Consider the following 24888-nt stretch of genomic DNA (forward strand, 5'->3'; position numbering starts at 1 on the left):
GTAACCAGGAGAAAGCAAACACTAATCACCAAACTAATCATTAAAACAAGCTGCCTACCATAATATCTCTCTCTATGGATTCATGGTTCCCCCCTTGTGGACTGATCCAGCATCCTAAAGCTCCACCATGTACTTAGTCTAGATCCTGCTTCTGGCTCATGAGTAGGCCCAGATACTGGCCCCCTCCTCTCCATTCAGCCATCGCTTCTGTTGGCTCCAGCCAGGACCAGTAGCCTCCTGAGAAGGCTGTGATAAGAATTCATTTCTTCCTATTATGTGCTCTTGTCCACTGCCTCAGTTCATCAGTTCAGAGCAACCAAGTCAATGAAAGGGCCTGTAATGAAGCAATCAGATGCAGCCTGGTTCTCTGGACCCCGGCACTCCATTCCCAGCCCCCAGATCCCGAGCTCCCAGTGTAGTGTGTTGTGTTATAGTGGGGGGGAAGCAGTGGTTACAAGGGGGAGAATGGACACAGTCTGCACAGAGGCATTAATTCAAGACCTTGCCTTTCATAGACTGGAGGATAAGCTGCTCTCACATGTACTTCTCACCAGGTCTGCTGTCTCCTGTGGGTTCAGAGAATCATGCAGTTTTAGAGAGCTACATTAGTTAAACCAAGCGCAAACACTGACGATAAACCAGCCAGAGATATTCCTGTTGCATTATACGCTCAGGGTACCAATTATGTTGTTTTTATGGAGCTATTCTTTTTCTGTTTTAAATCTCCCTTCATCTGCACAGAGATGTTGCAACGAATTTACTGATACCATGCTAGAGATACCATTAGTGATAACTAAACTTAAAGATTTACCAATACTGAGTAATCTTTGGATAGCAGTGCAACAAACAATACAAATGTTGGTGGAAAAATGACAATTCTATGTAAGGTTATGTCAAAGTAGAAGGCCAACAATAGTTTTTTTTCTCATCAATAACTTTTTTTCCTCACCTACCTTAACCTACATAGAGCTTTTTTGATACCAATACCTAAACTTAAGTATTGACCGTCACAGAGTGTGCCTTGACAAAACAAAAACGATTGCTGATATTCTGCTAGCTTTTACTGATATAGCATTCTCCACTAGCTATATGCTGTTATTGTTTGTTATCCTCACATGATAATTCACTGAAACAACCACTGGATTTATTTGGAGGCTAATTTTTTATGGGAATGGGAAGTCATTGATAACCAATACTATGTTTTAAGTAGCATCGGATGCCGAAACCAATACTTCTATAAGTACGGGAGCAGCTTTACATCTGTATTCAACCTTTCCCCTTTGCTGCCTGAACTGCCATCCCGTCTGCCTCCACCTATTCACATCCCTTCAGCATGTGGAAACTATTATTTGGGAGTTCAGGAGAGGAATGTATGTGTTGAATCTTAATCAGTGCCTTTAAGTAGAGGATTCTTGCTCTTCTTTGTCTTGTAATGCTGTGAAAGTTTCATTTCATATTACAAAAGGGCCATTTTGATCTACCTAATATTGTTTTCTCTCCCTTCAGGGGCTGGAAATGGTTGGTGTTATCTTAGATCAGCCTCCCTTTCCTTAAGCTGTTTTATATACACACACTCATATACAGTACAAACACATATGGTTGCAGTATTTTATGGTGGGTGTTATTGAGTGGTCAGGGTTCAATACTAGGGTGCCAAGGCCAAGAAATACAAATCACAGGAGAATTCAAAAAGAGGTTTAAAAGTTAGGGTAATAAAGAGTAACAATGATGCTTACAACCTGCTAATGCAGAAATAAAACTAGACTCGGTAACGAAAAGTGGCTGCCCCAATCCAATATTTCCCCTTTATCTGCTCCATCTACTCCTACTTTTCCACACTCCACAGTTCACCTGCTGCCAGCTGTGGCAGAAAGACCCGGCGGCTGGATTCTACCTGACAAGAGCTCCTTAACAAGCAGCAGTCATTAACCTCCGGAGCAGGCAGCTGCCATGTGATGTAGTGCACTCGGCCTGCTGCAGAAGGGCCCTATTGATCCAAGACATACTTGGTGCCTTCCTGGATGTTTATAATCAATATGCAAATGGCCCGCGGCATTGATTCAATATTAATTTTCAATTAGGGAATTCTCAGGGGGTCCTGAGGGGTCAATACAGAACTATTCAGAGGCAAAGGCTTGAGCAAGTTGCAGGCATTGACGTTCCTCTACCCAAGACAACTTACTTACTGTTTATTTAGCCTGCCCTGCTGTAAGTCCCGATTAAGACTTGGGATAATAGGCAAAGAGACAGATGGGCCTTTCTGCACTTCTACAACACTCATTATATAAACAGGCTTTTGTTGTACAGGGTTTGTCTCAACTAATAAGTCATTATCTCACACTGTTTAAACAGGAACAGTCTGTTTAGTCTAGAATAGTTGAAGTATAAAGATAAACAAATCTTTTCAATTATCTTATTAGTATGAATGTGATCATCAAAGCTCTCCTCTACAAGGTAACAAAAAACAATACATATTTGAATACATGCCGTATGCATGGTCATATACAGACAGAGTATTGTTCAGTTTGGGGCGAAATATTCACTTCAAATCAAAAAAATATACAGGTTCATATATTTACCCACGAAAAATGTATATACCTAAGTGATGCTTAAGCCTTACAAGGCAAAGCTAACACACTTTTCAGACTAGCTTCCATAATTAATTGAAACCGTCTGCAGCTGCTGTGTAATGCTCAATGAGTGAAAAGCATTTATTGTAAATGGGAATCAGAGGACATTGAGGGTAGGGCCCGACAAGCAGCATGACTTTCATTTACTTGACACTCTTTTGTTTCTGAAGTTAGACTCACAGTTAAGCACTAATTGTTCCTGAACACTAACTGTGCACTAAAGTGCAGGAAACCCTGTTTTACTTGCATGGTATGAAGATGAGAGGGGGTTCAAATGTTGAGCAATGAAGGAAGTAATGAATTCCACGTAAGAAAATTCTTATTTTAAAACACAAAAACAATACTATTGATTTATAAGCCTGCTATTATTCATGTACAGACAGTGTGTCTATTAGAGAGGGTTGTGGTTTGTTACTTGGCACTGACTCTCTGGCTCGCTCTTTCTCCCAACTGTCAAGACAATCAGGCTGTTGTGGCTGTAGAGACACTCTATGAACATATTCTTCACCGCTTTAACTAGCCTCCATGTAAAGATGTATAATTAGCCGTGTATTGACATGTCACTGGAAGTATTGGCCAATAAGGATGTTTGTTTTAATACTGCCATCAATGCTCAATGTTCTCCAAACAAAGGAAAAACATGAATGCGATTACACAACAATATGAAGCTATGACTGATTCAGTTCATTTTTTTTCTCTGATAACTTTTACAGTTACATCACAATAGATTTCTTCAATGGGCTGTGAACAGACTTGGCCAAAGCGCCGGCTTACAGCCATGTTAACTCGCAGTAAAGAGGCAGCATGAGAAAATCGCTAAGAGTATAAAAGAGATAACCTGGTCGGACCATTTGCTGCACTTTCCTGTAGATGCACTGCCTTAGGTAATTGGTTTAGGGATAACATTAATTACCACATTGCTCATTAATGGATGAAGCCTTTATTGGTTCCATTGATCAGCAGGACCTGTTAGCCATCATCCTAAGCAATGGTGGATGTAACAAGCTTACATATTGGCATATCAATTAATGCAATCAATTCCTGTCTAGCAGTTGCCATTCCCCATGTCTACCTCACCCTGTTCTAATCACCCCTCTCTTTCTCCTCTATCATGTATCTGCACTGCCAGGACAAAAGACCCATGTCAAAACAAAGTTTATTAAGGGATTTCCTAATTGTTCCTTAAATTGAGGTTGTTGCACAGTAGACTGATTAAAGTGATGTTAGGTTGCCGGGAGAGAAAACATCCCTCTGATTGGCCACCAGTTGGTGTAGTCGAAGGGATTGCAATAAAAAAAAAACAGGAGATGCAACATACAGGCATACTAGGAGAAAGACATTTCAAATGATCTGACAACAAGGCAGTAAAACTTTAATTGATATCTTTAAGGTATTTTTCTCCTTTAGTTTAAAAGATTATAAAAGAAATGTGCTATTTTACCATAAAAACACAATTAATTGCCTCTTAGGTGATTATGTTTGAAAAAAAAAAAATCCATCTGATTTTACCACTTATCTATGCAGTGGTTATTTGTGGTGTAAGTTGTTTTATTTAAAACCAGTCCTAAAGTGAAAGGAGACCAATCAAAAGACTTAATATTTAGTAGCGGCTCGACCGTTTCATTCCCATTTGTAGCACAAATAGTGCCATAAGCTTTCTTCTACTGAGGAGGAAAAGCCTGCTTAGTTTCAAACTTCCTCTTTTTATAAGAGATCAATGCACCTTTTAACGAGTCATTGATTACAACTTGGAATCCTCCTCGTGTCATGCGTGCTCCAAAGGGGTGACTGACTTTAAATACAAGGCTGGTGTTCCTGGGTATAACATGGTGAAATGGGTAGAATATGAGGAATGAATGAGGGAGCAGGGTGTGATAACTGAGAGCACACCATGACAAAGTGGAGGGATTTACCGTTGGGCCCGCAGCACTTCATTTGCTTAATAACAGATCATTCTATAATAAAGTGGCTGCTCTGAGGGGGATATCACCCAACAAGGATGTCTCACTTGCAGAAATCCTATTTGAAGACAACACCTTTTGAGCGCTCATCCTCCTCTACGCCTAAGACGATCAACGCGCATGACAGGCCCCATTAATACGACGCCCCGTGTAACCTTGCTCTTTCTCCCTCTCTTCCAACAGGAACAAAACTGATAGCCAAAGAGGAGGGGCAATGTGTTCTGACTGAGCATGTAACGGGAGGGGTGCTGTTCGTTTTGGGAAGATGTCTGACATATCTTCCTCTGAGCCTCTTCTTTGGAGGCGAACATGGGGTGGGAGTTGAGTTTGTTGTGTGTTTTGTGTGGAATTGTGTTCGAGCCAATATTGCTGCTCTCTGTGATGAACATCCCAAGGACAAACAGGAGGCCTCACGCCACAAGTTGTCATAAGAAATGGCTGTTTCACATACGGTTTGGTTTCATTACACCTATGACCACCTGACACATATTAACAGACAGGCTTTCAAACAAAGACAGTACTGCTGAAAATTTATTTTCCTTACATGGTGTTGAGAAATGCATTTTCAGATATGTAAGAAGATCATATGATTAACATTAAAACTTTAATTATAACCGTACCTTACTGTGACCACAATTCCTTTAGCAATTCAAGCTATTTTAACTACAATGCGACAAAACAGGCACACACCCTTTTGTTAAGGATTAGTTCTTAAATGCAACATATGGCACATGCCTCTGGTGATTTCCAATTCATTTCTACAAAGGCTACTGAGAGTAAGAGGACACAAAATGTTTGCTGTTTTGTGTGGTGAGAGCCCAGGCGTGCAGGCAGATAGATGGACACCTCTTAATCGCTCAATGTGGGACCTCCTGAAGGCCCCTGTCCCCTGAGCTACGCACAAGTGGGCTGAGCAATTAACAATTTCATGCTGATTGCCCGAAGCATGTTTTGCTATGCCATAAAGATAATAGCATGAAGGGTGCAGCAGCAGCAGCCCCTACTCCCCCCCCCCCCTCCCTCCTCTGGTGATCCTCTATTGCTTCCATCTCTCAATTCTCTCCTGTGCAATTCACATGTTGGAACGGCGCTCTGCCTGCTTGCTTTATTAAAGACACTCTCCCTGCTTAGAGGGTGCATTTAAGAAAAAAAAAAAAATATAGAGAAGACTCCCTGAAGAGTAAACAGGGATGATTATTAAAGGGAAGGAGAAAACTAGAGTCTTGGTCTCCCACTGGCTTCTTGATTTGAAAGTCTAATTTGGCAACTGCACACAACAGGCATGCAGGTAGACAAAACAAACAGGTTCCATTTCCCCAGACAAAGGGAGCATGCTCAGAGTGTCTGCTGGTGACAGCCTAAATCTTCCTCATTCTTTTCCCCGCCATGGCATGACAGCAATCCACTCTGTCCATGGAGATCACCGCTGTGCAACAGGAAAATCTTTGCAACACTGAACCTGGTATTTGTATGCAGAGCAAAGTGTATGAAAGGGTCCAAAACACTAGCGGAACATTGCATAGTACTTAAGACTTTTCCCATCAGTTACAATAGTAGTTTTGTTTTTGTCTGTGTATACAAAATAATATTCAAATTACATTTGTTAATAACTTTTCAGTATATAATAAAAAATGATAAGCCCTTTAAAAGCAGTGTGTATCTAGCAGGGTGTTTTTCTATCCCATGTGTTACTCTACGAATGCATTGTCCCTAAAAGCAAAAAAATGGACTGACCCACAGCAAAGAAAACCCCAGCCCCTCCATCGCTACTAATGTGTGGATAACACTGATAGCAAAATGTCCTCAGCCTAGTGTGTTCACATTACACATATAATACAAAGAAGCTCAAGTGCTGCCTTGATACCACTAATGATGTTCCTAGGTTAATGAATGCAGATTTGATTAATGCAGTGTCTTTGCAGATCATGTGGCAATGTGAAAACGTTTTATTTTTGACTGTAATGGTATCATCAGACAGCACAGAAAAAGTAATATACTCTATGCACTCCAATTTAAGGAGGTGTCTTGAAATCATTAGCAATTTGAGGTTGTGTATTACACAGGGAGAAGCTTTCTATTACCCAGTATGACTTCCATTCACTTTGTCATTAGTATCATGGTAGTAAATGGCCTCTAGATGCAACATGCATTGCTTTTTATGAATATTGTTAGTAAAAAGTTATAAGGAAGGTGTTTTTTGATTTGTTAAAACAAACTAGTAAAAGACTTATGTCATTATATCACACAGCCTTAGTTTTCAAACTGCAACATTAATAACAACCCCCCCGCGCCTTTTTTTAATTGTTTTTTTTTTTTTTTTTTTTTGGTTTTACTATGTGAAAACAATCCCTAAAGACATAAGGAGGAGCTTTGGACAAAGGGTTGCGGCACCAGCCCCCTATGCCCCCTCTGGCCCACCCTCTCTGACCCCCACCTCTCAGGCTTCTGGTTGCCCTTCCAACCCCCGGCTGTGTGTGAAAGTCCAGCTGGCGTTTTGTCAGCCTCGACACCTCGACTGAACATGGCTGCTTTAACCCCATATTGTTTATGATATGGAGCCATTAATTTGCATCCTTAAGTGGCACACACACATCCACACTTACCATGTGATAAGGAGAAACATGTTTTTACGTTAATTTATACGATACAAAGCCAGACCCCCAACCCCAGACACACCAACAACACACACGCACACACTTATAAATTGCAGTCACATCCCCCTGCTAGGAGGGGATGATAATTGCGGACGGCCAATAAATTACTGCTGCCTCCACATCAATTATAAGCATCACGTCTGGCAATGAGGAAAATGAGATCTTGTGACAAATTTCATGAGGCTTGGCTGCCCAGCAGCCTTTCTTAACATGCTACAGATAGCAATCCCTTATCTAGCCTCTGTAATGGGGAGCTACGGATAGAGAGATGGAGCTGCAGCCATTTAATTAAAAAGCTGGGGGTAGGGGGTGGAGAGGTGTAATTCATTGAAAAGGCACAGGAAGGAGACAAAGCCTTTGTCTCCAATACATATTTTGCTCAATATTGTCACTCATCAGAGGCCAAGCTTGTATCTCCTCTGACAGCAATTCTGGAGATTTCTTCCCTTCTTTGTGCTCGTCTCCTTGCTATTTTCTTCTCTGTTTCTCCCTCTCTTCTTTCCCTGTTTTTTATATTTCCCAGGAGTCCTCTGTTTTCTCCACTGGGACAGCTCCACCGTTTTTTTATGAATGACTGCAGTGGACAGACAGTGGCACTGAATGAAATGGCCCCTGCACCTAATTGTATTCCCACCTGGGGAAGGCAGGCGAGGGCGGAGGCTTCAAGAGCACAGCAATGAGGATTTATGGCAGATGGGGAGACGGCAAAATAAAACACCAAAAGGGATGGCTCTTAAATCTCATTCCCAGTGCAATATTCATTGGAGTCGCAATCGGCTGTGCTGATAGAGCGTTGAAAAAACGACTGCTGTGTTCAAATTATGGCTGTACTCTCTACTAATATTTAACATCATTAGAAAATCATTAGAAAACCATCATAAAACCTGGGATTATGACCAGAGCATTAAACACAATGATTATTCAGTGTGTTCCTTCCCGCTTTGCCTTGGAAATGAGATTTGCTCTGCTGCGGGTATGAAGGGGAAAAGTAAGAATATTTTTCATAATTACTGTAACATTTGAAAAACATTGGCTTGCATGAATTACTATACCATTATGCAGTTATGTTTGTCTGCCCAAAAGCAAAGTTTTCAATGATGCTTTGCATGGGATATCGTTAATGCATTTTTATGCGATTAGCAGCAGGGAGAGCACGAGTAAACCTTGACCTTAAAAAAACTTTACCCATCATGTGGGCAGCTAAGACGTACTGATTGATAGTGTGCATGAAAAAGGGAAATGTAAAAATGCATTATTGCTGTTGAAAAATCCATTTCGGTCTTTATTACCAACACAGCTATCAAACCACAAACCATTAACTGAACTTCCCTGATAGATTTCAACATCCAAGAGAAAAAGTTGCAAAAAAAAAAGCTAGTTTTCAGACTGCAAATAAGAGTGTATATGTCTTGTACTGTACTCTGATGTACTCCTTGAAGAAAGGGAGGGCCAGTAATGTCAGAGTTGAGTCTTTACTTTTTGGGATTTCTCGGCAGCCCCATTATCAAGAACAGCCATCAGCACAAAGATAAAAGATCCTAATGGAGCTGGCCCTGCTTGAGATGAAAGGTGCAGAGATGGCACACTGTTATGAATCTCTAATGCAGACGATGTTTCTAAGGTAATGACTGATTCTTAGGGCCTGGGTGATAAAGGTCTCCTATTCTTTATCACTAAGTAGTAAGGAAGGAACCCCATGACCCTTGCTCTTATTTGTGTAGGGAACCATTCGAGACAGTTGACCAAGTTTGGGAGAAAAGCACACCAGTGTCTACTCTGATTAAGTCAATGGTCAGACAAAAGTACCTTGCTGTAAAATGGCAAAACTGAAAATAACACTCCTTGCCATCGCTTGATTTGACTTGTGGCACTCCACCAATGAATGGAAGACAATCTGACTGCAATGAGAAGTGGAAAATAGCACAATTTAGTTACCTTATGCTCCAAACAAAAATCTCCCTTTTTGTATCCCACAGATGACAGTAAATCTTTAACTTCAGATGCTGAAGTATGTGTGTTACACAGTAGGTGAAGACGATGAATAACATACTCCTTTTGGGTCAATGAACAGAGGGCTAATGTAAGAGCAATTCCTTGTCAGGCTTTTCGGAGTAATTGAACTGACACTCATGAGAAGCAATGTTCTTTTGAATGCATTATTTGGCAGATATTCAGGCTTTTGTCCCTTAAACTTTGGCAGCATAAAAATGATGCCCTTTGAACAACAGGGAGAGGTGAAAATACACCGTGAGAGAAAGAGCAAGTCTTCACTCCAGTCCCTTTCACAGAACCTAATGGATTGTGAGCACTTAATGCATTAATCAATCAATATCTTTCACCGTACATCAACAGCGCGACCAAGTTATGAATGACCTCTGTAACAAAAAAAGGACACTTTAATGCACACAAGATTGCTCTTAGGTTAGTAACTTAGGCCTGGTTTTTATCACGCATGATTACACCTATACAAGGCACAGAACCATTAACAGTGCACTGAGTATACCAAGGTTACAGTAGCTCTTATACTATTTGCATAAGGAGACAAGAGCGGTATGGTATCATTTATTCACCAGCTATCTTCTTAGCAGGTTATTTGATGTATTTTCTTCATGACACATGCATTCTAAAATATTTGATAGAGGATTACAACCACTTTCTACAGCATACCAAGGCCAAAAATGTGTTTTTTTTTGTACCTCTTGTGCATTATAATCCACTATAAGTAGAAGCTTTGGTCACCAAGCAACATAAGAATTGCTCCGGGAAGACATTATGGAAGGTAAGTGCTCTTCTTTGTAGTATTGCTCGAGTGCTAATTCAAAGATAGTCCCCCTATCTAGCAGATGAAAAAATAACTCTCAGTTGAGCGGAATCATTAGAATAACAGGGATATACTCCAATGTTTGCCTATTGACATTCCCATTGTTGAACTACCATCATGGTCTGTTCAATAATCAGTCGGTCAGATTTGCATCTGTTTAGTGTTTGGTCATAGTGGCACAGGAAAGAAGAAAAAATCTTGATGATGTGCAGAGCACCTGAAAAGAGTCTCACTAAAATATGAAGCAATCAATTTAAATAATATTTCATTAAATGACTTGTTTCTTCAAAACAGATAAAAAGAACATAAGAATATAAAGATCATCTTCTTGGATAAACGAAAGAAAAAGCAACAGAAAAATTACCATTTCCTGTGGATAAATTGTGTGGATAAGAAAGCTGACCAGGGAAGATTGAGGATAAAAATGGCGGGATAATGTAAGACAGGTTGGTTTGGGTAATCATGATGGAGGGGGGGCATGTTACAGGGTCCCTTCCTTGGTCTTGTTGGAGCGTGGAAGTGAAGCGTGGAGACAGAGTGGAACGGACAGGAGCTGACTGCAGAGAGCCAGAGAAAGGAGGAGGCCAGAACCAGAGCACAAACTAATGCTATTGTGGTCAATGCACAATGGCTCCTGCAAAGTGACTGCAGAGGACCCTTAAACAAAGACGGTATTGGCATTCCCTTTCCCCCACCCAATTAGATTCTTTTGCCTAGTTTAACATGACAAAAACAGAGGCCATTTTTCCTAATTCTGGCTGCCTTACTGGCCTCTGGACCTCCTTAAATGGAGTAGACCTCTGAGTGCTGGCCTGCCTGTTAGACTGACAACGACCTGTGACATGGATTCAAACACATCCACTGTGTTCTCCTTTCTACCAATCTCACAAATATGTGCCCCAACTAAGGTTTCCCAAGTGTGTGAAGTATTTAGCATTTTCATGAGAAGAACGTTTTCTCATTTCCAGTAACCTTCAGTTTGCAGGCTTGCTAATAATTTTATTACTGATTTACAAAGAAAATGCATTTTTAAAGGAATAGAGAGCCAAACAGATATTGTGTGTCAACCCAGAGTTGATGTTTCCTGCTACAAAAATACACTTTAACCTAAAAATGACAGTCAATGAGCTCCTCCTGAGACACAGCTCAGCTCAGATTGTACATCTGATAATTTAAAAAAGGGGGAAACATTAGGGGGAAAAAAATAACAAGCTAATGAGTATGCCCGCTAAATAAGATAGATGGTATGAGAAAATACTTGTCTAAAAACTAAAAAATAGTATGCGAAGGTTCAGCACAAAGTCATTAGCATACAAATGTACATACCATGAATAGATAACAACACACACATCTGAGTATTTCTGTACAAACATGACTATACTGCTTATCGTGCTCATGAAGGGCACATTTATCATAACAGTATAACAAAAACAAAGCCATCTGCCTTCTGAGTGGAAACTAGAAAATCTTTTTACAGCAGCACTTGGCCTCACATCGGAAGGACCCACATGCTCTTCCCTCTTGACTGTGCAACTCTGCTGAATTGACTCGATATGCTCTCCTGTATGTGTACTGAGCAAGAAGCATGAAAATTGACCTTTGCTTGCTTTCTAAACACTGGATTATTCACCTTAATGCTTTAAATTGGTCAGGGTGGGTTTTTTCTGCTGTTTCCAACTTATTTGCGCGGTCTCCCTCTTCTCCACACGCTATATTTAGAAATGTGGTTTTATGTGACAAGTAATTGTTAGAAATGCACTGAAGGACACAAAAATAAACAGGTAAATGTTCTATAACACTGAATGAAGGTATAAAATCCTTGTAAATGTCAACAAGATTTAGAAAATTATGTAAAATAACTGAAATGCAGTTTTAATGCTAAAGGCAATATGTAAAGCAAAGACATCAAAAAGTCGGTATACCTTTATGATGAAGACATTTCTGTACTTTTCTGTTTTTACTGTTAAGCACTGTGAAGTATTTCAACAAGGATTAGACATGTGGAAACAAAATACTTCATTATCCCTAACTTAGGTCACATGTCTGTTAAACTCAGAAACATCTGGGACTTAGTAATAAAACAATATTTTGAGAGCATGACTAAAAATGCAGTTGAAATTTGAGGAGGATAGTTATGAGTCCAAACCTTAGATAATGCAAAAAACATTTTAAAAAAGTGTTTTTCTGTGTGCTAATGGGTCAAAGTCTTATCACTGCACTACACCTTCTTTCCCCCCTCACTATGGACATTGTGAAACTTCATAACCTTAGTGTGCATTTACAGTGCAAATGTCTGGCTCCTCTTTCATTTTCCTCTTACTTTAAAATCATTTATCACTGTCCTCATCTAAGCTCCTTTGCTCCAAATAGACAGTGGGAAGAACATACCCACAGCCAACTTATAAAACAGCACTGACTGAGCAGTGTTCTAAGCCAAACAAAGAGCGACTGTGGACCAGGACATCATAAATCTGACTTAGTCACACAGGAGGAATATCTAAAGATTCCACGAAACAAAAACAAAATCATCAAGGAGCAGGGTGTGGGTATAACACCTTTAAAATACTTACATTTTTTTAACAAATGGTGTTTCAAGTGTTGGTCAATAGCTGCCACACAACAGTGTATGTGTACTGTGGCCTCTGATAGTTGCATCACACTCCAAGAGGTGTGAGAATTTATGCTGACACTAAGCTGCAAGGGGGCCGAGGATGCAGCATGCGTGGAAACTACACATATCCCGGATCATTTTGAAAGTTCCCTCTAAAGTCTCACACTACCATCACCAGCACACCGTGCAGCAGCCTCCTCCCACTCATATTATCCTTTGGTGTTTTTTCACCAAACTAATTTCTCCTCATCCACCCTCCTCTCACCCTCCTCAGGTGGTGTGTAGTGTACTGTCGAGCACAGCATGAATCAATGACTGGTGCTCACGCCCACAGGTAAAGGTTAGAAAGGTTCATTATTGAATTATTTCTGCACTTCTCTCATTGCTGCCATCTGCCTGGCTGCTTTTAGTGGTTGAGGCACTGGAGGGGACTCTTTTTGCTAATGCACTCGAAATATGGGCACATGTTTATGTGTGTGTGTGTGTGTGTGTGTGTGTGTTGTGTGTGCTTTTTGGAAGTGTCTGTATGTTTTTTGTCTGTCAGGATGTTTTTGTCAAATGAAACTAACATAACATGAATTCGCACATTAAGCAACACACCTACACTTACGCACGCTCTGTTCACTACTCATGCCTATCTATCACAGAGTGGATAATGAATCACAACATCTGTGCTTTCAGCCAGTCTTTGTTTCATCTGCTTTTATTCTAATGGAGCCTTCGGAGTGTGAGGGCAACATGCTGCTGGATAGGGCATCCTTCACTCTCTGGTTTTGTTTTGCTGTCAGGGAGGCTGATCGTCTCTGCTGGACCCGGGGTGAACTCATCCATAGCACAGATCATGCCCTTTGATCCACCAGCTCTCTCTTGGGGGCACAAACAGCCTTATTAAAAATGGCTACATAAAACTTTCCCTGCCTCGACTCAATAGTTCCCAAACTTTACCCCCGCTTCTTCTCTGATGCTGCCTATGGTCAAATTGAGCTGCCTAATTCTGACAGCGAGCCGCTCTGTTCACCCAATACCAAAGCGTAATAACAAATGGAGCTAGCTAAGTGTTTAACAATTTATTGGATCTAGTTCCAAGACCACCTGGCATACACTTGCACTACAATCAATATCATAGATGAGACCATGCTGCATGTAAGATGATAATGTGCGCCTGAGGGAAGAATTCAAGTGAGGAAAATAAGTGCAGAAAACTTAAGAAACATAAAATATTACAACTACTACTTAATACCAGTAAAGAACAGCCAAACAAAGGAAATGTGAATGTGCACTATATCACAAACAAAAGTATTTTCTTCCCGTATTTACACAGTACAAAATGTGCTGGTTAACCAGTATAAGAAACATTTGGACACACTACAGTGAGAGAACTAAGACAATGATATCAAACATTATTACTTTTGTCTGGTGTTTAGATGTTGTTTTGTTTATCAGTGTTGAAGACAGTCTATTAATCCTTAAATGTCTTGTCTTGTTTTGTTGTTGGACTCCTGGAAGAAAATTGCTCTTGCAATAATAACTAAAGGTGATCCTAAATACAACAAATTCATTGGTGTGCGTTCAACAATTAGAGACATAAAATCACACTAAGAATCTCAGTGGAGTCCTTTATAGTTCAACTTAAGTTTTTGTCAAAATCAACATTGGTAAAATTGTGCATTATGTGCCGCTTGCCATAACACACATATTTTTTATATAAGAGCTCTCCTAAGCACAGTTTTCTATGCGTCAACTGACTTGTTTCTCCTTCATCTCATGTACCTGTATGGCATCTACATGACTGCTGCTATAATTAAACCCATCAAAACCATTATGTCTTTGTCACCTAATCTATTCTCTTCAGCACTGTCTGTGTCAGTCTGCAACCACTGACTTCCCGCCCTCAGCCCTGACTGACAGCCCCTGTGGAGAGTGTGGTCACTCCTTGTGAGTGACATGAGGAGCAGCAGGGCTTCTGCATTACCTCCCCTCTCTCCCTCCCTCTGAGCTACCCTGGATCCTCAGATCCGGCCGCTCACACCAGCGATCGCCACCTCTGCTCTAATATCCAGCAGCAAAGCCTCTAGGCCTGAAAATAGAACTCATTAACACATTTAGTAAGTACAAATGAGATGACTGTCTCCTGATGGACTGTCTATCTTTTGGATCAGCTTTCAAGGAGAGTGTCTGAGTAATGACAAGAGAGGGAAACCAATATTATAATGTACTGCCAGTCTCCTCTGAAAATGGGCTTGATGACAGGGAGAGCCTATTGCAGCCACACACTGACTGATGTTCTGTGTGGACACCTTTGTGTTTGCTAGATTGTGGGTATGCAAGAAAATATGGTGTGTATCTACACCCATTTGACAAAACTGACAGTGAAATCACACACAGGGCAAAATACAGGCAATCATTTAACTGCATAAAAAGTTAACATCCAAATCTTGAGAGAAAATTACATTATTTTTGTAAACAGGAATTATTACACCCATCTTTGACACTTGCAGTGCTTCAAGTCCTCCTGACTTGTGGATCTATGAGCCAGGCTAGCACAGCGCGGTCCAGTCTTTGCCTACCTATCAGGCTGGGAGAAAATCTAGCCAATGTTTACAGAGCGAGGCTTCAGTCGGTAGAGGTAGTAAAAACTTGGACACAGGACATTTTTATTCACTGCCTATCCCAGAATAGAGTTGTGGCTTTCTGGTCAATTTGCTATTACAGGATGAGCCAGCAGAGGAATTTTTATCAAGCTGGTCCATGAATCAGGGGGCACAGCGAAAGAAAGACCTTCCCTGTGTTAGTTAGAGCAGCCTAGTCATACGAATGATGATACAAAACTGGAAAATCTATAAAGCCATCATTTTGGCTTTTTAATAAATGTCTAGTCTTTGTAATATTTTCAAAATGAAAAGTAATGTATTTATGAATTTCCTGGCACGTTCTGTGGACAGCAAACAATTTCCTATGCTGCTTTGATGCCCCTCGGACAGGGATTAGAAGGCAGGCAACTGACAGAGGCCTGACTGAGCTGTGGGCCCTCTGGGGCCCTACTCATCCAGGCCTGCACAGTTCTCATCCTCATATCCACTCTGCACCACCAGGGCAATAACAGCCTTTATTAAAAGCGCATTGCAGCAGTGTCTGACTATATGACTTACTTTCAGATTGGCCATAATGTGGCATGTAGAGAGGGTCTGGTGGTTAGGGGCTACAATATCCTGTTTCTGGAAAGGTTTACTTTGCATTTTAACAAGCATGAATAAAGGAGGACATTCCAGAAATGGCTACCGTCTGTTTCACTCTTGCCTGTGGGGAGAAAAAAGCTCATACTCTGGCCCTTGCATGCCATGAGAGCGTGGCCTGGCTCACCTCTGATATTACCTGGCTTTAACAGCTTTAGCCTTGCTACTGGACATGCAGATATAAAAAATGTGATAGCAGGGGAGAGTAAAGCCCTGTTAATATGTTGCAAAAAAAAAGCAGCTGGAAGCAGTGGATAAGACAAAAAGAAGGCAATGTTCAATGCAATGCAAAAAAAAAAAAACGTGGTTTAACAATTTTGACATGCTTAATGTAGAAAAGAAACATCCTGCGTGAGCTGTAAGGAGCTGTGCAAACCCTAAATGTGACAGGCTCTTCTCTATTTTAATGTTATTAGTTCATTTTTCCGTGTAGCAGCCCATTTTCCAGCCTTTCAGAGCATTTGTAGAATTATGCATGAGGTAGAAAGGGAGAGGGAGGCATGTGAAGCGAAGAGAAATGCCTCTGTTGTCAGAACAGGCCTTACTATTAGGTGTGTGTGACCCTGAAAGCGCACCCCTTTTAGCGAAACAAGCAATGGATCTCATATTGGATTCCACTATTATGCAGTAATTTGTATGCATCTTTTCGTCTCATTTCCAGTTAATAATGCAGACACAACGCCCCTGCCCAGTTTCTCAAACTGGTCATTAAAAGTAACGCTGATCTTTACTGGAGGCTTAAGTTCCACTTACAAGCTCTCATGGTGTGGTGAAATGAAACAACTGCAGAGTCAAAAGTGTGATAACCCCTCCCCGCACCAGACTTCGCCCTTGAATACCCAGGCTACTATGTCTACACAGATGGGAGACAATGACTGGTGGCTGCCAAGGCGGCCCCAGCCCCAACCCTCTCTTTTCCAGCCTCCTCGACTCACAGACAGGGATTTCCTCCTGCGTTCAGAGCCAAGCCGTCACAGCCCAACGATCAAGGGCCTGCCATCTGTGACTGAGGCAGATTTATAGCAGGAGCTAATCCACACTGTCAGCCACGTTTGTTCTTCATCTGTGCCTCCTCCTTACACAAATGTACGCCACCACCACTGTACATTTCTAATTTTCTACTCTTCTACCTCTCATTCTCTTTCTCACACAAACCAAAGCAAACATTTTTTTGCATCAGCACATACTGCCCTTGAGTGCAATTTAACATTGCCCTTTTTAAAACGCATGATCTCATTCTGTTCTGCGCTCAATAAATAACTTTAGTCGACTAAATGTAAAGAAATGAGAAACCTCAATGTGTCATGGAGTTATATGCCCTGGTGAACATCATTCATATGAAACAGGGTCATCAGACGCTCAAGTGTCACTCAAGCTCTTGTGTCTGTGCCTTTCTGTGCCTTACTTTTTTCTCATATCCCTCAAATATTGTTGAGGGATAGAAATGTATTTTCTGAAGCCACCCTAAACTTCTGCTTCTTTTTAAACTTTAAACCTACAATGTGTTTTGTTCTCATGTGACAAACCAACTGTGCTCACAAGTGAAAGCATCATGGGGGTTCTGCCTTTTCTAACGTTTACATGTTTCTCTCTGTTTTTGTGTGTCCGTACCTGTCTGGCAATGCTGCCCTCAAAACTAGTGGCTAACACTGATGCAGTAAAAGCACAGCTCTTTTCAGTGATCCCTGCACATTGACCAGCTGTACAGACCCAGGGTCCCTTTGAGACCCCCTTTGTTTCCCCACAGATAAAGGGTTAAAGGAGACAAATGGAGGCGGGGTCACGGACAAACATGCCTAAGCAGCACTTTTTCAGTATGAGCATGAATTAAAACAATGCAAGCTGTTTATTCCCACGTTAGTCTAATTGGAACTGCCCTTGCTCTCCTCGGACTTTCAGAGCAGAGGAGAAACAAATCCCAGCAGTTTGTGTTTTTGCGACATCCTCATATGGAGCATTAATTTGAAAAAAAGCTGTTAAGTGGAAAAAAAAACACCAGATCATGCATGAAGTAGCAGTCAAACATTGCGGTTATAGAGAGGCAACAGTTTGCTGCACATATAGGTAAATACTCAAAAACATTATAGTACAAATTTTAGGGATATTCGAAAAAGTATGTCATGCTACCCTCTCATTGTAGTGGTGTGTATTTTACTGCCATTTGTTTAGTTATTGCTGTAAACTCTTTGGACAAAAGCAGGCTTCATGTGTTTGGGAAAAATCCTAATACTAGCAGAGAACCAACTCGCAGGATCACAGAACAGCAGCAGGCGAGGGAATTACTCAAGGTGACCCAGCAATCCAGGGGCAACTTTGTTTTAAAAAGCCAGGCAACGTTCCACTGATTTAGCAAGTATGCCTCAACCACAAAAAAAGAGCCCTGTGCCACAGAAGAGCTAGCAAAGAGGAAATTAAACATTACACTGGGAGGGAATGGTTTGGCCCTAGGGGTGGGGGAGGGGCTATCAGATGGACCAGCACAGCTGATGCAGTTTGAACAAGGCATCTAGGTTGTGACATGGTATTTGAGAGTTGTGGAGTCAGCAATTTTAGAGTTACCTTTAACAAACAAAGCGGGATAACTGTTGTAGGTAATTTGCAGAAAAAGCCTTTTCTTCCTCCTTTATTTTCTTTTATCACAAAAGGAGGTTGTGCTGGGTTGTAAACAGGCACACATATCTAGCTTGTTTGATGATCTTTCTGCAGCGTACTTTAAAAGTGCAGATATCATTTTATTTATAATAGTTTAACCTTCTCTATTATGTAACCTCGCCAAACAGACATGTTTAACAGTTTAGAAAGGTAAAAACAGACGCTCACAATGCTAAACAGGGGTTACATAACACCTTTGTAAAGTGCAAAAGGGGGCCTAGGATAAAGCAAGAAATCATTTAATAACGCTCTGTAAGATATTGTACAAACCACTATAATCCACGTTAAATGTGCAAGAATACCACCAATACACAGCCACACTGCAGGGGGTCCATTACTTCAACTAGAGCCTGGGTACCTCATCCTGGCACAAACATGCTATACAGAACATCTAATGTTAAAAATATATTGATGAACACAATGTCTGCCAAACATGCAAAAAAGAAGGAGCACAACAACTCCCGCTGTCTGAAAACAAGAAAGTAACCCCCCCCCTTACACCGCCCAAGCCTTTTAACCTTAATGGCCCTTCCTCTTGCCTTTGCATGTTAGCATGTCCACTGTACTATAGTCATTAACATATTTGGAGTGCAGCAAGCAGAAAGCTTAATTGTCCCTAATTGCTCAGCTAAATATGTTCTCTAATGATTTGCTTCAGATCTGTGACTGCCTTTTGCGCAATTTCCCGGCCGCTGGCTTCATTATCCCTGCCTCCTTGGAACAAAGCGTCTTCACAGGCTGGCGTTTTTTTCACTGCGTAACACAGACAGAGAGTATGTGTGCAAGGGAAGTAATGGTTCCCTCTTGGAGGGACACACAATAGAGGCCCTTTGTAAGGGCATGGGAGTTAAAGTGATTGGAAAACCAAATCTGTGTAAGAAAGAGTGTTAATTGACCGCAGCTCAGTCTTCCTAATCACTCCGTAATAAATGAGCAGTCACTGCATTTTGTTTCAGTCATACTACTGTTGTTGTAGCTGAAGCTGGTTGTTGGTGTTTTTGTTTGTTATTGCAGCTGCAGCTGCTGTTCGTCTCCTCCTACTCTGGCCTTAATGCTCTCCCTCAATATGTCTTTAATGGCTGAAAACGACAGCTACCATTAACAAGGACTTCTATTATTACTGGTGAAGGCAGGCTTTGCAGGGATATTCAGTTTGAATGATGCAAACTATAACAAACTGAGAATCAACAATATATTTTGAATCAAATTAAAAGCCATAACTTCCAGTCATTTCTTTTTTCAATACTATCTCAAAACTGCTTTCCGCTATTTAGTTGAAATTTCAGTTATCTCTATCAATGTAAGGTTTGCAACACACTGCTATTTAAAAAAAAAATATATATATATGTGAATTTAATACTTTTGTATTTCAATTTTGGCTACAACAACTCACGCCTCTTTTTTTTAAAACAAAACAGAAAAATATTATGGGATGTCTTTTTCAAAACAGATTTTATCAGTTAATGTCAATGCTTATTCCACGGGGAGATAAGCTAAGAGAAAAAGGGACACATTTTGAAAGCAAATTTTGAAATATAGGGCATACAAAGTGTCATAATTGAGTAGATGGATGTGTATAAATGTGTGTAAAGAAGTGGCTTAGGTTGAGAGATTCAGAGAGTGGAGCAAACACAGACACATAAAAGACTGGTTCTGACCTGTGTCTGAAGAAGTGCATTTGCGGATGGTGAAGATGGAGCTGAGGTCTTCGTCCTCCTCCGGCAGGCCCTTCTGCAGGCGCTGAAGCTTCCTGAGGCTCTCGCTGCGCTGGTGTTTCATAGAGCGCACGTGCTGGATCAGGTTGAGCTTGGCCTTAGTTGAGTAGTTACACAGCACACAGTGGTAGTAGCAGGCATCACCCTCCACCGCGTTCTCGTGCTGCTGCAGGTGCTGTGGGAGGGGATGGAGAGAGAGAGAGGAAGAGAAAGAAAGAAAGAAGAAAGAGAGAGGGAGAAAAGGAGGTTATTGTAGATGGCAGCTAGCTGGCCAGGAACCACCGACTCACTTTCATTCAAACAGTTGGCAAATGAACAAATCAATTCCCAATCACAGCTCTGTTGTTTAACATCCAGACCTCTTTCACTTCAGGACAACTGTTTGGACTGCGCACTTTGTCTGCGTGAGTGTCTGTATCAGCGGGCTAACAGGACAGGAGAGGCCTGGGAGGCACGCAAATCTCATGGGCCCATAGGCGGGCAGGAATCACATCAGCCACCCTTCAGAAAGCCATGGGTCTGCAGCCTCGCAGACGGAAGGGAGCATTGATCCCCTTCACTCAACAGAAGCCTCCCGTCTCTGAAAAGGAAACTCCAAACATCTGCTTGTTTCACGCATGGGATGCTAAATATTGATCATGGTGAGTTAAATCCTCGCTCTCTCATAGAGAAAGAGAGGCAAAGTCGGCCGTTGGGGAGGTGAGGGGATTGGGGGGGTGGGGGGTGTGTGTGTGTGTTAGTGCATTCTGAGACAGACTGGAACATTCCACAACAGGAGGACAACCTTCAGAGGACAGGAAATCAGCACCGCTATTGACCTGTCAACCTCAGAAGTAGAAGAAGACTCAACAGCAGGCCTGGTCCAGCTTTCAGGACCCCCTCCGCAGTGACACAACATGCCTAACACCCCCGCTGTGACACCATACCACCACAAGCACTAGTCACACCACAGAGCTCCGGTCTAATTACCTCCTGCATGGCTCAATCAATGACGCAAGGCCGACACAATATGGCTTTGCCTGGTGTGAGCAACAGGGTTATTGACCACGATCCTAAAGCATCACACTGATTGTTTCTGCATGTTTACAATAAAAGCCTCAGACTCAGTATGGACACTGGAGTACAGCCTGTCATGTGTTGCTCCTAATATCAAACTCTGGAGTCTCACTGAGCGTTTCTGTGGCTGCAATCAATATCAATCACCCAAAGTTTTCCAATTTTTTACTCTAATCTTCTTGGCCCCCATGGGTCAAGTGAGGCATGCTGAATCAGCAAGAAATTTAGTGAGATATTTTTTACATCATTTGAGTAATTGTATATTTTGATGTTTTGTCCTTTACATTCACTTCTAAAAACTGTAAATACATACATGTAAATAGGGATTACAATTGTTTAACTAAGGCCAAAATTGGGAGAATATATTACCAAAAGCATTAAATAGTAAATCAATGCTTTTAGAAACAATGCTTTAGAGTATTCTTTTTTTTAACTTGTGTTTGAATTACAAATCCTGCGTTTAAAAAATATATAAATTTGTTCATTTACCTCAAACACCAGGCTTACAAATAGAATAATAGGTAAGGAGTGGTGAACCATTCAGCATAATGAAACTAAACTCTCCTGAAAAAAACCCCTGCATGGCCTGTTTGGCTGGCTAGAAAAATCTAAAAGCAATGGAAACATTAGACATTTAACCACATTATTTCTAAATCAGGTGTTGACAGGACTGTGGAAAAAAAGTCATAACAATATTATGGCTCCCTAAAATGCTCTTGTCCCTTTCTCATAATGTTTAATTTTCTGGCAATATCGTAATATTGCTATGGGGTTTTCTGAGCTATTGTGTTCCACTCTCTTCGGTTTCATATTTCTCACTTCTACACCTAAAATGTGCATTAAGACACCGCTTCAAGGAAAAAAGAATAGGAGTTCTTCTCCCCCTCCTTTTTGTAAGCCCCACAGCTTGGTGTAATAGAGTTATTAGGTGATTGTAAAAGGCTCTGTGTCTCTGCGTTCTCTCCTTTCTTGCCTCGTTCTAAGCAATCCATGATGTCATGAATAGGTGTTGCTTGATATTGTGGAAGCCCTCCTCTTCCTCCTCCTTTTCTTTTGCGCACAAATATTGCATCAGGAGGCAGAGAAAAACCTGAGAGACAGATTCAGTTATAGATATCACCAAATCCATCATGCACACCGCTTTTAGTCATAGCAGATGTCTTGAATTAGAAAAAAAGAGAGTTCTGGCTCCAAATGACTCAGTGCTGCAAAAATCTACGAGAGGACAAGTTTAAAAAAAAAAAGACAGCACCTGACCTAAACTTCAAAGCTTCTCTCAAGGGGTAGAAAAAAATCCTGGAAGTTTTATAGTTTCCCATAAAAAGCAGGGGGTTTATATAGGAGTAAACCTGAGACCGCATGCCCCTGAATCGGCCATAATTCACTATAAACCTGACTGGCAGGGGAGATGGCCTCAACAGGGCCAAGTCTCGCCTGCTCCAGTGCTTCTAGCTCAGTATGCAATGTCAAACTGTTACACCTGTAAAGCACCACTTTCCCCATCCCTGCACTGGTCATGACCTGAGTCAGTCTGGGGCATTTTAAAGTCAGGGGAGGAGGTAGTGATCACGAAGGTGGTCCCTGATAATTCAGTAATCTAAGCAGGACTGAGACTAGAGTAGACCATAGTAAGTAAAAGAACAGCATAGCTTGGCCCATGAGAACAAAAACTCTCTGGTCAAGCCTGAACTGACTTTCTCAATGGATTCTCACTGGATTCCATGGCAAATATCCATGTGAAACACTCCTAGGATCATATCTTAGAGCACAGACACAGTGTGGACACAGTAAACTCACAGTCTATCACCCTCTTCGGTTCACACACACATGCATGCGTGCACACTCCACTGAATGTGAAACATAATAATGCCTGAGACAGTGCCTATGTCTGTTTCCTATGAACCTGCAATGAAGCCCCTTTATGATAAATCACCTCCAACTGCAATGCAGGAATTTGGCAGCTTAATGAAAAAGTCATGTTGAGCTGGGAGGAGTTGGTCGGCGTGGGTTTCTGAGCACCCTGTTGAGGCCCCAACAGAAGGGGATGTGGAGCATAATGGTGGGGAAGCTGGCTGGGTCAGTGGCATGGATTCAATAGTACTGGACTGTCTGGGAATTTACAGTCATCATATAGGAGATTCAGCTAAGCAAGTACAAATGCGCGAGCGCCTAGAATGCAGTGATGTTCTCAATTGGGCATGGGAGAAATGTTGTATATGAATGTACTGTAATGTGGTCTTTCTTCACAGATAAGATCACAAAAACACATTGGTTGCAGTTGCCTTAAATGTGTGAAAGTCACATGAAAGTCCTGTTGCAGTCTGCCAATTTAAAAACCTGAGCTGGTTAGAATAACTTTAATAATACTTTGTTTCTCTTAACATTTAAAATACCTTAACAATTATATTTAACATGATGATCCCTTTAATTCTGGTTTTACAGAAAAAAGGTCTAATTCTAAGATTTGTTGAACAATATGCTGGCTTTCATAGTTTAAAAAAGCTATCCTGGTTTTTCAAGCCTCTCTTTTCCATGGAGCACCTTATCTTTTTCTGTGGAGGCTGAAGCATTGCTCTGCGCTTTTTTCAGGTAAAGAGGGACAGGGGCGGTGTGGGCACCACCCCATCCTCTCGCTCACAACTCTTCAGTGCACTCTGCCCTCTGAGTGGGCAATACGTGCTGGTATCAGTTTCACCACCCACCCAGAGCACTGCATACATCTGCATTTCCATCCACTTAAATGCAAAGTAAAAGTGCACCTTTAACACAAAACACTGTGGTTGCTGAGAGAGTCCAACTAACACAAGATAGAGGTGGGTATTACTGGAAGGCTGGAAGGGAGACAGAGCCAGTAATTCCAGAGAATGGCTCCCAATGGAGCTGTATAATACAGCATGTACACGCAACAAACACATACCAAAGTATAGACAAAAAGAACATCAGAAATGTACATACACAAACATGCACAAACACACTCTCGATTACACACACACTCAGCCACACACCATTATGGTCATACACTAATTTCCACCATTAAATTTGGCAGTGCTGTTAATACAAAATTAATGCATTAAAACAGATGACTATCTGTGAGCTAAATAGCTATCAATTCTGAGAGAGCTGCCAAATTCCCTCTGTGAGAGAGCCAGGAAGTATCTAGCTGGCTATCGCTTTGTGACAGTCTGCTGGACTCTCAGCTGCTGTTTGTGTCAGTGTATCTGTTTGTGCACACATATTTGAACTCCATGGGAGGGCTACACAGTTAGAAAACCTACTTTCACATCTAACAGCATACGGTGTATTGCAAAACAGCAGCTCAGTCATCTGACATGAAAGAGGTTATATTCTCTGTAATCCAAGACTGAGGACACACATTTTCACCTGCGATGAAAATATACAAACTAGTTCCTGGCTTTTGACAAGTGACATCACCTTTGTCACTCATACATAGTGATGTCATGGCAGCAGTTATGACCGCTGAGGTAACTGTTTTTCACTCTGAAGGTTGACAATGTAATATGCCTGTTGGGTTGAAAAACATACCAGTGCCAAAGG

The 24888-nt window shown here is 41.3% G+C and overlaps 1 protein-coding gene across 2 annotated transcripts in view; it reads right to left on the reverse strand.

Moving 5' to 3' along the window:
• Positions 1–24888, reverse strand: part of zfhx3b (zinc finger homeobox 3b) — a 282485-nt gene that overhangs the window by 38071 nt on the left and 219526 nt on the right. For both annotated transcript variants that reach the window (XM_065952964.1, XM_065952965.1), the window contains one exon: positions 20221–20452. In XM_065952964.1, the coding sequence (XP_065809036.1) occupies positions 20221–20452 (232 nt within the window). The remainder of the gene's footprint in view (positions 1–20220; positions 20453–24888) is intronic.

Source organism: Labrus bergylta, chromosome 3 (assembly GCF_963930695.1).
Source record: "Labrus bergylta chromosome 3, fLabBer1.1, whole genome shotgun sequence".
In the NCBI taxonomy this organism is placed as follows: domain Eukaryota; kingdom Metazoa; phylum Chordata; class Actinopteri; order Labriformes; family Labridae; genus Labrus; species Labrus bergylta.